This window comes from Rhopilema esculentum, chromosome 17 (assembly GCF_057945365.1).
Source record: "Rhopilema esculentum isolate cy_ngs chromosome 17, ASM5794536v1, whole genome shotgun sequence".
NCBI classification, from domain to species: domain Eukaryota; kingdom Metazoa; phylum Cnidaria; class Scyphozoa; order Rhizostomeae; family Rhizostomatidae; genus Rhopilema; species Rhopilema esculentum.
The window spans coordinates 3,817,906-3,831,273 of NC_142831.1; the positions used below are offsets into that span (position 1 = coordinate 3,817,906).

At 36.1% G+C, this 13,368-nt stretch overlaps 1 protein-coding gene across 3 annotated transcripts in view; it reads left to right on the forward strand.

The window, feature by feature from the left end:
• LOC135691442 (acetyl-CoA carboxylase) overlaps positions 1-13,368 on the forward strand; it is an 85,933-nt gene that overhangs the window by 48,752 nt on the left and 23,813 nt on the right. For all 3 annotated transcript variants that reach the window (XM_065209404.2, XM_065209481.2, XM_065209336.2), the window contains exons 25-40: positions 262-330; positions 1,033-1,152; positions 1,912-2,012; positions 2,642-2,730; positions 3,411-3,538; positions 4,020-4,133; positions 5,595-5,708; positions 6,380-6,469; positions 7,259-7,315; positions 9,002-9,060; positions 9,577-9,640; positions 9,991-10,103; positions 10,806-10,926; positions 11,545-11,667; positions 12,273-12,332; positions 12,598-12,639. In XM_065209404.2, the coding sequence (XP_065065476.2) occupies positions 262-330; positions 1,033-1,152; positions 1,912-2,012; positions 2,642-2,730; positions 3,411-3,538; positions 4,020-4,133; positions 5,595-5,708; positions 6,380-6,469; positions 7,259-7,315; positions 9,002-9,060; positions 9,577-9,640; positions 9,991-10,103; positions 10,806-10,926; positions 11,545-11,667; positions 12,273-12,332; positions 12,598-12,639 (1,464 nt within the window). The remainder of the gene's footprint in view (positions 1-261; positions 331-1,032; positions 1,153-1,911; positions 2,013-2,641; positions 2,731-3,410; positions 3,539-4,019; positions 4,134-5,594; positions 5,709-6,379; positions 6,470-7,258; positions 7,316-9,001; positions 9,061-9,576; positions 9,641-9,990; positions 10,104-10,805; positions 10,927-11,544; positions 11,668-12,272; positions 12,333-12,597; positions 12,640-13,368) is intronic.

Sequence of the window (13,368 nt, forward strand, 5' to 3'; positions counted from 1 at the left end):
AGATGTTTCTCATCTTCCTGGTATACATCACCAAAAACCACAGCTCTAAAAATGTTTCTGCCGCTTTAAAAGGGCCTGTACAGTTTAGCGAAATTACTAGCGCATTAAAAACCTTCCACAAAATCTGAAGAATGAATATGATGGAAAAAGTTACAGGGCCTTGAAATATATGTTACATCTTTATAATGTGTTTGTCTTGTCTCTGGAGAAATCCTGTATCTGTATGGTGCCTTGAATGAAGTTTCTTGCTTTAAATTTTAGATGATAGAGAATTTGAAGACCCTTAACAGCACTCTGAGAAGTCATTCGCTACCCTTGCTTGAGATGCAGGTACGTGTTCGATTCTTGTTGCGCTCTTCTAAGATCCATGGCTGTCAATCAATAAATACAGTGTACGAGAACTATAAGACCACTTTTGCCATTTGAAATTTTGCCTGCGACCATCAAAGCAGAAGCGTTTTTTTACAGCAAACAGTCTCAAATTCAGCATTTCGCTGCATTGAGTTTTCGTTGCTTTTTTTATTCTAGATTTCCAGAAACTGAATTTATTTGTATTTCGAGTTTATATTAAGTGATAGCTATATTTAGTATTTGGTCCTTAGTTCGATAGCCCTTTTTGGAGTTTTTTCTAAGGGTCCTAAACAACGAGAAAAAATAATATATATAATGATATACAATAATATAAGTTATTGTATTACTGTTTTTGTATAAGCAATTATTTTCATTAGTTAAAATTTAGAATTTTTAATCTAATTTCTTCAGATATATGTATTTAAACTTTAACTTGTATTTCCTGTTGTTTGAAATGGAAAGATGAATTTGAATTTGGCTTTCGCCAAAATAAGTGCAATTCCGTCTTTTTTGCATTGATATGTATAAGTTTGTAAATTCAAAACAGTAGCATAGAATAAGCATGGTTCTGGAAATATTCACTTGCCATAGTCCTCAAGTAGCTCTACTATGCAAAATTGACTGCTGAAAAAGGTCCACCGTTTGAAACTTGTTGTTGTAAATAGCTGTATTTTGTTACAGGACGCCCTTGCGTCGGTGTCTGGCCGAATTCCAGCAAGAGTTGAGGATAGAATAAAAACACAGCTTCTTCAGTACTCCAGCAACATCACAGCTATCTTGAACACGTTTCCAAGCCAGCAGGTAACCTTCGTTGCCAGTTATTCTCATGCTTGAAGTAGTAAGTTAGTTTCAAGATAGCAAGATTATTTCACCAGCTGAATAGCAGAAAGCAAAGGGTAAACCTTTATTGATGGTTAGAGTTGTTTAAATCAGTTCGACATTTTAGAACAAAATCTGTAAAGTTCCGTATTTCAAGAAGAACAAAACAAATGTTTAAAGTAATAATATATAAAGTGTAAGAAGTAAGAATCGCAGGATAGGCTGTCCGCCGGATTCTGTGAATCTTGCAATTAATACGAAGATAAAATTCAGGAACCAAGCAAGACGTCGGCGAGAATCCAATGAAAGAAAATTTCAAAATAAATTAAATGACTCGAATACGTTTTATTTAATTTAATTTGAAAATTTCTTTCATTGAATTCTCGTCGCTGTTTTTCTTTGTTCCTGAATTTAATCCAATAATAGTTACCCATCTTTATATCTTATGGCCTTGATGTATGTCTCAAAATTTTATTCATTTAATGTTAATTGTAAGAATACGAAGTGTAGTGAAAACATGACATTTTGGTAGATCCACAAGCTTCATTACTATCTCCCTTTCTTCTTTTTACCTCCCTCCCTTCATAGCTTCTCCCTCCCCTCCTTTTGAGCGCTTTTCTCAAGACCTCCTCAACATTATTGATTTTTTGGACCAAATTTCATCACTTTACAATTGAAGTATATTGTTTGACCAATTAAAATACTTTCTTAGTTGAACTTTCTATTTTTCATTTTTGTTAGATTACAAATATTATTGACTCCCATGCCGCTACACTTTCAACAAGAGAAGAAAAAGATAAATTTTTCGAAAACACGCAAGGGATTAGAGATATCGTTCAAAGGTATGCTAATTACCTTCTCGTGGGATATTAATCATTTATTTTAATTGCTGGATGGATCCAGAGGTGCACTCTGTCTGTATTCCTGTCCCAATGGGTTTGATTATTTCTTGAATTCATACATTTTTCATACATTAACTGTATGATATATCTTTAAGGGCTCTGTCCTTTCTGTACCAGTCATGATACATTGTATAAAGCAAAGGAAAATTTTTAGCGTCTTTAGAAAAAATTTTTATTAACAAATTTGTAAAATTTGAGATGTATTGTCTCTTCACATTCCTGAAGAAAGAGTTGATAAAGATGACTAAAGGGCGACAGAATGTAGAGCCAAATTGTATTGTCAAAGTTTAAGTTTAGATCAGCTTACATCTTTATGTCAGAAAGCATTCAGAATGTTTCCCGACCCCCTGTTAAAATGATAAAGGCAAATAGTAGGAACATATGCGAGAATATAGTCTACGGGGGTGGTGTCATCGCCCCCGAAATATCAATAATTCCCCTGGCTCTTTAGATTAATCCTTATTTGTGGAGGGGGGGGGGCATAATCCTCTGCCCACTTGGATCCTCCACCAGTGGAGTTATACAAAAAGGCCGTATGCGCTGAACTCGTTTCTTTTTCTATATAACAGGTATCGAAATGGCCTCAAAGGGCACAGAAAGGCCGTTATTTTAGGCCTTATACGGCAATACTTACTGGTCGAGAACCAATTTAATCAAGGTTTGTTCCCGATCTTCTTTGCAAGAATTAATACTTAGCTTTAAGGAAACATTGAGTTAAACTCTCATTGATAACATTTATTCATCATATGCTTCCAATAATATGTAATCCCAATGTTAAAAAAGTACCTGTCCAATTTCTAGAAGCACAGAACCCTGAAGGGCCTGCTTGCAACTATCTGTTCTTGTCTAGGGTTGGGTTGGGCGGAAAACTATATGGAAAATAAACGAAATATGTTTAAGTTCATCATTGCAGTTAACATTGCAGATTCTGTTAGTCATTGCATTTTTCTGGAGCCATAACTTTTTATAGCAAAAACTGAATTTAATTAAATTTAATTATTAGAAATTGAAATATATCATACCTTAGTAGCTTTCATGTATTGTTTCAACATTTCTGATTTATGTTCAAGAGGTCCTAAGTATGAGTGCTGTATGTGTAGAACAGAATTCCGAATGGTAGTCTTTCCTGATTCCTGTTTTTCCATTGTTCTTGGTTTGCTACGAATTTAACAGCAACATTAATTCCGGAACCCCATTTTCCTAAAGCAATCGTCGCGTATTAGGTGACACCCTCCCACGAATATTTATCAAAAGGATACACAAGATATATAATCCTATTTTTGTTGATGTATCCACATGTATACATCTTTATATACCTTCGTTGCCCGTTGTTTTCAGGCAATTATGACAAGTGTGTGTCGTCTATGATGTCATCACTAAAGAATGACGACAAGTCTTCAGTTGTACAAAGCATTCTTTCCCATGCTGCTGTAACGAAGAAAAATATGATCGTTGTTCATCTCATCGTAAGTTTTTTTCTTCAGCACCCTTCATATATACATACACTTCTGATTCCTTTTCTTTTGATATTGCCCCGTTTCACGAGAGTGGGTCCGGTCCGGACCGGGTAAGGATTGACCTAGCGTTTGCAAAGAAACTGGCGGATCCTTATCCTTTCAGATCCACTGTCTGAACACTCTGATGATCGCCTTCAGAAGCGACCAGTATGAATCGGGTCTGAACCGGATTCTGTGTAAATGGTTAGGTCGGATCACCTAATGCAATATTGATCCAGTTCGCCTTCTATCGTGCTATTACTTTTTTTCAAAATCACGGAGTCATTTCCTTAACACTTTAGCATTCATATGTTTTTACAAAAATTTTCCATATAAATAAATCTGCTAAAGAAACCTTGAAACTACTCTTAGAAGGTTCGAGATTAAACTGAAGAAGACATAACAATGTTTACTGGGCTATTCCTATTACTTTATTGCTATTTTATAACAGGACTGTTTGTGTGGAAGAGAAACTGGGTTATCTGAAGATTTGAAGCTGCTTCTTGAGGACCTTACTTTGCTTAATCGACAAGAACATGCCAAAGTCACCCTTAAAGCGAGACAGGTAAATTTGTTTCCTCTCTGTAATTAGGCAAAGGTCTCACTTCTTTCTTGGGGCGTGTTCATATGGGTTTTTCCTGGCATTTTCCTGGTGAAGCGGGAATTCCGTTAAGCCGAGATCCCGCCACATATATCTTTGCTAGACAAATTAGCACGAGCGTTCACATGAGAAAAAATTTTCCCGGCTAGCCGAGGTCTCGCTTGAGCACTGCCTGGATCCCGCCTAGGCGAGGAAGTATTATTCCATATGAACAGGTTTTCCCGGCAAAGCGGGGAAATAGATTCCATTTGCACATACACAGTCCTCGACACAATCCATACTTATTCAGAATGGCTTGATAAAGTTATCTTGGCAAGGCGGGAAAACGTCTGTATATGAAAGGTTGATAATTATTTCCCCTGCTAGCCGAGATTCCCGCTTCAACGGAAGAGGCCGGGGAAACTTTCTCCATATGAACAGTCTCTTAGTCCACTAATTGCTCATTTCGAACATTTTCACTGTGAACAGCTGCAGCTAATGATATGGTTTAGCAAATCGCAAGTGCTTGTCAAGTTAACCAGACATTGTCTAGACATTGTATAGACATGCCAAACAAGCTTTTCCATCGCCAGCTTTTCCAAGCCTTCTCGTTACTGTGGGAAAACCTATCGAATATACTGCATGATTAGTCCACTTGAAGATTAGGTTTTAACTTAAAAGATAGGTTCCCTGAATCATTCATTTACACACCATAGAGCCGTTGCTTCGCAAAACAATGAAAGTTTTTTAGAGTTTATAGAACAATAATTTTAATGCGTGTGGCACCATTTGAAATGCACCAAAGGGATAAGTATTATGGCAAAAATTGTTTGTATACGTTTTTACCATTCATATTTTCTCTATGTATATATTTAAGTGGTACATTGTTAGTAGTATTATGATACTGTGTAATATTATGTGATACGATACTGTGTAATATTATGCAATATCATGTACAACTTGTAGATGTTTATAATGCACTGTCATCATTCTAGACGATATCAACTTATAGACTCTCGCTCCTCTTAGCAGTATTATGATACTGTGTAATATTATGTGATATCATGTACAATCTATGTATTTTTTTATAATACAATTTAATCATTCTAGGTGATATCATTCGATATACTCTTGCTTTTCTTAGTTGTATTTTGATACCGTGTAATATGTTGTAATATCACATACACCGTATATTTTTCTGATGCACTGTAGTCAATATAGGCGATATCGTCTCAGGGACGGCGGAGCATAATTTGGAGTAAGGGGGGTGGGGGTGGCTCTAGACAAATTGACAAACTTTTATAGTAGTTTTCCCCTATTATATTTGATGCCATTACCTGGATATCATTGTCCAGCAGAAAAGTGAGGGGAATTCAGCTCCCAAGCCCCCCCCCCTCTCCGCCGTGCCTGCGTCTCATAGACTCTTGCTCTTTGTCCCCTTATTAGGTCCTCATACAGAGCCACAAACCGTCATTCGAGGTACGTCACAACCAGTACGAGAAGATCTTCTTGTCAGCTATTGATCTGTACGAAATGCAATTCAACCCGGAGAATTTGCAGGTAAGGATGTCGGCATTTGACTGGTAAACAGTCATTACATTTAACATATATTAATGTTGACTTTTTCATTGATTTGTGAAGAATAAGTCTTGTACTCTACTCTGGTGCCCTGCAATGTCTTTCGTCTTTTTTAAAAATTTTTCTCGTATGCAATTATTTTAGTAAATGTAGATAAAACTTCTTAACTCCTTATAATTCACCACAATTTGAAACTATTGTAGTCAAACTAGTAACTGGGCTGGTTGCACCCCAACTTAACACTTAATATTTCAAAACAAAGACACCGTGCAAACAAGCCACGCTACCTAATACTGTTGTGGAATCGAGTTTCACACTTTTTAAACATCAAAGCTCTTTACATTGAAGCGATTAATGTTGTTTATATCTTTTATTGTTTAAATAGGAAAATTTTTCAAGATTTTTACATCTAGAATTTTAAGACTGATACTTTCAGTGTATATATTCTAAATTTTATCCAAGCAAAGAGCTTTGTTTCTGAAAATAGCAGCTACACATGAAAACAACAGCCTCTGTATGTTTCAATACTAGCATTAATGAATTTGACATTTTGTACCAAAAAAGATTATACAAAAGGTTGCTGAAATTCGCTTTGTAATATCTATTTATTTTTCCATTCTCACGATGTAACAATCACGCCCATTTTTTCCTAGAACATCATTCTATCTGAAACTGCCGTATTCGATGTTCTTCCAAGTTTTTTCTTTCATCGAAACGATTTGATCAGAATGGCTGCGCATGAGGTAGGTGATCCTCTCGTTATTAGTCGTTCCCACGCCGTCAATTTGCAAAATAGATAGGAAGATCTGTTTTTGTAAATGATTCCACGCTACCACGCACAGACAGAGGAGATTTCCAATGGACATTAAAGTGGTCAATTTAACCGTGTCAGTGCAACAGCTGACAGTGAGAATATATCACCAAAGCAATTATTACGCCCTCGGTCAGAGACCATAACATTGATCGAAAACATTCAAAAATACTAGATGAAGACAAAAATTAACGATTCTTTGAAATCTTTAACAATTTGATTATGGTCCTGTGAACCTTTTTGAAAGGGTTGCAAACTTATTTCTTTGCTAGTGTTGCTAATTTTTGATCACTTTTTGTTATCTCTCACTATTTAGCTAAAGGAACAGTATATAAATCGTTTCTTTGCCATTCTTCTACTGCTAAATGCAACTTCTTAGAGATCTTTTTTACGCATGGTAAAGCTCACTTAACCCCCTTTTCTTTTGTAAGGAATCGCAATATTTACAAAAAGTGGTTACTCGATTTTACATGAGTATTTTATAAGTCTGATGCTTTACATTGAATATATTGTCTTGTTTGTTTATTTAGGTATTGTTCTTTGATTTAGATTGGTTTTGGCAATCTGTGTATGCTTAACAGTTTTGCATAAGCAGAAATTATCACCGTATGGGGTTTGAACGAACACATTTCAAGGTTTTCTGCAGATACAGAACCAAGGGCCTATTGCCACTAGATGAATGCTCAAGACATTCGTAATGTTGTCGAAAAATTTATTGTAGGTTTATATTCGAAGAAGCTACCAGGCATACGAACTGACGTCATGTTCTCACAATCAGGTTTGTTTCTATTAAGGTCATATTATTTCTATTAAGGTCATAGCATCTGTTTTGATTTCCCGAATTTCTTCCTCGTGTTTCTTGATATGATACTGCAATAAAACTCTTCTTATGATTTGATGTTATACCCAGCTTCTCCCCTTCGTATATTTGCAAAATATGAAACCCTGTTTCACGACAAGCCGAGTCATTAAAAAATACAAATTATTTCTACACGAGACAGCTCACGGTTGAAAGGTGGCTAATTAGGAACATATGCTGCTTTCCCCCTAGACTATTAGCTCGTTTGTGTTGTTTTGTAGATTCAGAGCCTCTTCAAAATCAGCATTTAGTGACGGGCTACTCTCCTTAGATATAAGTCGAACCAAGTCCGTTTTTGCTGTTTTTTTTTCGTCTGCTACCGATGTTATTACTATTCTCTGCAGTGCTGAGGAGAGGGGGGGGTCAGGGGGGTCACTGACCCGGGGGCCCATGACTTTAGGGGCCCATAGATGAAAGGGTCAATTATGGAGCTATAGTAAAGTTTTTTCGGAAATTTCAGTTCCTTTGGACAATTTTAACGATATTTCAGCTGATGCAACACTAGCAGGCAAAGTCAGAAACAACCTTAATGCAATGAAAACATTGGGAAAGAAACGTTTTAAATTCAAATGCTTAAGCTTGTTCAACAGCTGCATTGGTTGATGCTTCTTAGAAAAAGTGACTCCTCAGTGATGTTAGGAAATATGTCATCCTTTTTTGCTGCGCAGAATTTCGCTCTTTTTTGCTAGGTCTTCTTCTTTCAATCTTGTGTATAATCGAATAATACTGAACCTCTCCCATATCTCGCCAATTGACACGAATTACCCAATTATCTTTGCTGTAACACTATCAAAAATAACAATGCCAACATTAATCTTGAATTTTACCAAAGGCCTTTTCCTGTTTTTTCACTTCAAGATAGAGATATACTTGACTGATTTCCCTTGGTCTTCAAATTTTTGGAACATCTAGCCCCTCGTCTAAACGAGCTTCTTCCAAGATCGAATCAACTAGTTTTTTATTAACATTGAACGGTTGCATTCCGATTGCTAGGTGTGAAGTTTTTCAAATTATTTGAATAGTGAAAATCTATTTGGTGTAGCATGTCCGTTTTGATCAAATTTAGTATTTAAACACGTTTCACTTGTAATATTTTTTAAACAATCACTAGCTATACACCAATCCATATTTTAACATAAATTTAGTCCTTTTGCATTTTCAAATGTAAAGAATTGCATATTTTATGCATGCATTATGACAATATTATGCCAGTAATATCTAAACTATATTGAAAAGACTAGAGAATTGATAGCCACGATCACAATATCAGCAACCAAAATAGCCGAAATTTTAGCAATAATCGTATCAAAAATTTCCTCTGGACCCCTTAAAACAGTCGCCTTTGGTGTGCCTTGCTTTTTTCTTTCATTTTGACCCGGGGCCCAGAAATCCTCTCCGCGGCCCTGATTCTCTGGTTGCTTTCTTTCAAATCTCTCTACTTCTTCGTGTTTCTGTAAGCACTTTTTAAACTGTTCATGATATTCAGTACTCGTCAAAAGCTGTTGTCATTCGTTATTTAGGATATGTACAAACGAATTCAAGCTTCAAAATGCTCCATTATAACGTTTTGCTAGCATTTTTTAAGATTGTTTTCACTTTTCTTAGATTGGGGATATAAACTGCATATTGTTCCAGTTCCGACTCCCAATTACCCACCCAAACAGGTATGGGTGCTCTCTATTGTTTTATTTTAAAATCCGTGTATAAGGCTGCGTGAAAGAACAGATATATATATGCTCGTTTTTGTATTATATTGGCGAAGTAATACGTAGGTGTGGGCCTATGTTCAACAGTTGGTTTGACATTTGAAACTCTTTATTTACGTTGTGGGAAAACTTAACATATGAGTGGTAGTTACCTGAAAATCATTCTTTTTTGCTACACTATAATAGAGAGTACTTCAAATTCTTCAGCATCGATTAATAGGAACTCCTCTCTCAATTGAAGCCCAAGTAATGCTAGATATTGACTCGACTCTCGGGATGTGCACCTTGACCTTTTGGCCTGAAATTTAACCTTTAACGTTAACTTTAACCTTCCTTGGTTTTTTAATCTTTCTTATTCTGCGTTCAAGACCTAAAATCAGACGATGAAATATTAAAGATTCTTTTATGTACATTTTTTTTACCGAAATATGAATTGAGGTTTTGATATTTGACATGGGGTTGGTTTCTTCGCAGAATGGAACAGCAACGTAGAAATTCGCCATCAACCGAGAAGCTGAAGAGCATGTCCATGACAAGGGTAAGTAATTATTATAGATAAATATACCTCTGGATTTTCATCCACGATCTTGAGAACAATGTTTCCAGATCCTGCATTTGTAAGATATAATATTTGACTGAAATAATGCACTACAATAAATCGTTGTATCGACATTCATTTTAAAAAACTTTATATCAATTATAAAGCAAATCAACGTAAAGAATCAATGGAATTCCCCTGTAAGATATTAAAAATGAACGTAATCATCATTGTAGATCCTACTTCATTCAATAGGCAATTTAACTGCTGAGATGCTGTTCTTTAGATTCTTATCATTATGAAATCCAACAAGACGAGTAACCGTTCCCTGTATACATTTTGATGTACAGGTTCGCAGTCTCAGTGAGGAGCTTAACGAACTTATTCATAGAGACTGTACCAATCCTGATTTCCAAAGGATGGGAGCAATGGCAGCATTTTCATCAGTGGAAGAGTTTCTGACGTAAGTAGTCAGTGTTTAGACCTCCTTATCATTATCACCATTATAACATCGTCACCATAATTCATCAGCATCATATTAATCAACCACCATTATCTTCATCATTACTAATAACCATGACCATTAATCACCAATCACTATAATCATCAATCACCAATCAACAATCACTATGATCATCAATCACAAATCAGTATGATCACTATACAGTAAGATATATGATCACCAATCAACAATCACTGTGATCATCAATCATCGTTGATGAAATCGCTATTGATGATTTGCCATTAGAGCCTGCATAGAGGACTCAAGTGATGACGTCGCAAAAACGTATCATTAAGTTTTTTTATTTTTAATCCCATAACCTGAAGGAGCATATGAAATTCCTCTAAATTTGCGAAATCAGGTAAATCTGTTACGAATCGGTGAGATATTGCCACATTTATGAACAGAGCCAAAGTATCAGTAATCCGCAAGCAAACTTCAAATCTTCATTCGCCATTACTCGCCCGATTTGTGAAAGATTTAACCAATTTTGCTTATTTAAAAGTATTTTGTAGTATTCTTTAATTTACGTGGTCAATGTTGGTACGAGGGATAGATTTATTAAGATATTACATTTAAGCAATCTTTTACTAACTTTTGTTTACGACTATAGACTACAATTATGTTTCTGTGTTGAACTCTATGTATCCTTTTATTTGGCAGGCACTTTGACCTTCTTGTGAACCAGTTCCAACACAGTGCAAAGCAGAGCCCAAGGTCTTCGTTTTCATCGGCTGGCTCTGGTGGTTCACTTCTTGGCACCGTTAAAGAAAACTCCAGCACCGTATGTTTTAATTCGTTTAAACTTGATTTGATTTCTTTTGTCCATTTATGTTTTAACGTTAATTTTTCATTCTAATCACTATATCTTACATAGTCTTTTCTGTCCTATGTATCACATTCCATTACATGTACATAACATAGCAACCATTTTCTTCGCTGGTTTCAATTTTTGGGGGGTAAATCTGCAAAGGCAGTATCCCTAAAAGGTGACATTAAAAACTTCAGGGCTAAGTACTCAAAGAAACAGCCAGGAAAATATATTTTTCTGGCAAATTTTTTCGTTTGAATTGACAGCATCTTAGGATGAATTAGGTTATATGATGTCTTTTAATGAATGCGCCTCTTTCTATTTTGTGAATCCATATTGTCCAAATCGTTTCCGGATTATCTTATAGAAGGCTGATCAGAATTACCTTATAGAATTCATGTTAAAAAAGTTATAAAAGCTTAAAGTTATGTTTTGATATTCCTGTTCTTGAAGTAAATTGAACTCTAAATTTAGAACTTTGTTCGAAAAAGGCAGTTATCATTGTTCTGTTGGCTGTCTAATCATTGTTGGGATAATGTAATTTGATTCTCGGCATAAATTAAATGTCCGTTCTTATGTCTCGTTCTGTAGGACTCTTTTGACAAAGCAGAAGATCCAATTCACGTGGTGAACGTCTGTATCAAATTCAGTGATATCTCACTTGCAAACCAAGAGAAACAGAGAGATAAATTTGCTGAAATTCTGCAGACACGGGTGAGATACGCCTAGCCGTTGATTTCTTTTAAAGAAACTACTTTGAACTTAAGGAATCGCTGTATAGTTAAGGTACCACTTTAGAATTAAGGTGTAACAGTAAAACCTCCAATAGTGGAGAACTTTGGGACCAAAGTTAATGTGCTTCGTTTTAAGGTGTCTGTTATTTAGAAGTGTCTGCTGTTTTGAAGTGTCATTTAATGGAGTTTATTGTATTCAATGTGCTGCTCTGCTTACTTCATCAATTTAAATTTTTCCCTTGAAGCACGCATGGTCTAATTCATTTTCTTGGGATTTGCTTTGCGGAAAGATACAAATTTACACCCCTAAAGAGTTCAAATATTAATAACGCTGTTTGAATGTTTAATTTTCACCACACCTGCTATGAGTGTAAGTGTACCGTGTCTCAGTGTAAATGAAAGTTTAACGTGTTTGCATATAAATATAGGGACCATCCTTACACTCTTTACGAGTGGGTATCATTTTTTCAAACACTTGGATTTTTGCGTCATATTGCCTGCGTCTAATTAATGATGTCCTTTAGAGAAAGCTATTTTAGCGATAAGTCTTTAAAGTCTTTGATGCCGTTTTGTTTGCTCCCATAGAGTGAAATCCTCAAAAAACACGGAGTTCGTCGATTCACGATTTCACTAACAGATTGCAAGGTAACAATTTCATTCTAATTTCAAATTAAAACCTTTCGTTGCTGAAAATAAATATGCTTAAAAATATTTCTATTTGCCTGTTTGATTTGATTTGTTTGCTTTCATATATGAACTATTGTAATTAACAAATACAAGTTTCTTGTAGCTCTCCATGTGGCTCCTCTAAGGGGTTTTGGTCTATACAATTTTGGAAAATATTTTCTGATATTTCTATTTTTGAACATAAAATATTGTAATTGCTAGTGAACATATGTTTTCATCGCAGGGTACCTTTCCTTTGGTATTCACATACCGGGCAAGGACAAACGTATGTATCTTATTGTTTCAGAATTCTGTTTATTTTCTTTTTGCTTTGTACCTATTTATGATATCTGTTATCGTTATTGAATATTTACCTGATCAGCCCGATAATCAATAGCTAAGAGATCTTTTTATTGCCTTCAGCTTTGTCTCTCCATTATTAGCAGTAGCTAGAACCCTCAAATCTAACTATGAATTGAACTGAATTATTATGTCAAAGACAGTTCTTTTGCTTCCTTGCTTCCTTGCTCGTTTGTTATCTGTCTTCTCATGCCCTTCCTCTCTTTCTCCCTCATTCCTTTGCTCACTTGCTCCATTACCCCCTTGCTCCATTACCCCCTTGCTCCATTACCCCCTTGCTTCCTTACTCTCTTTCTCACTTACCCCCTTGCTTCCTTACCTCTTTGCTCCATTACCCCCTTGCTTCCTTACCCCTTTGCTCCATTACCCCTTGCCCCATTACCCCTTGCTCGATTACCCCCTTGCTCGATTACCCCCTTGCCTCCTTACCCCCTTGCTCCATTACCCTTGCCCCATTACCCCTTGCTCCATTACCCCCTTGCTCCATTACCCCTTGCCCCGTTACCCCTTGCTCCATTACGCCCTTGCTTCCTTACCCTTTGCTCCATTACCCCCTTGCTTCCTTACCCCTTTGCTCCATTACCCCTTGCTCAATTACCCCTTGCTCCATTACCCCTTGCTCTAATACCCCCTTGCTCCATTACTCCTTGCTCCT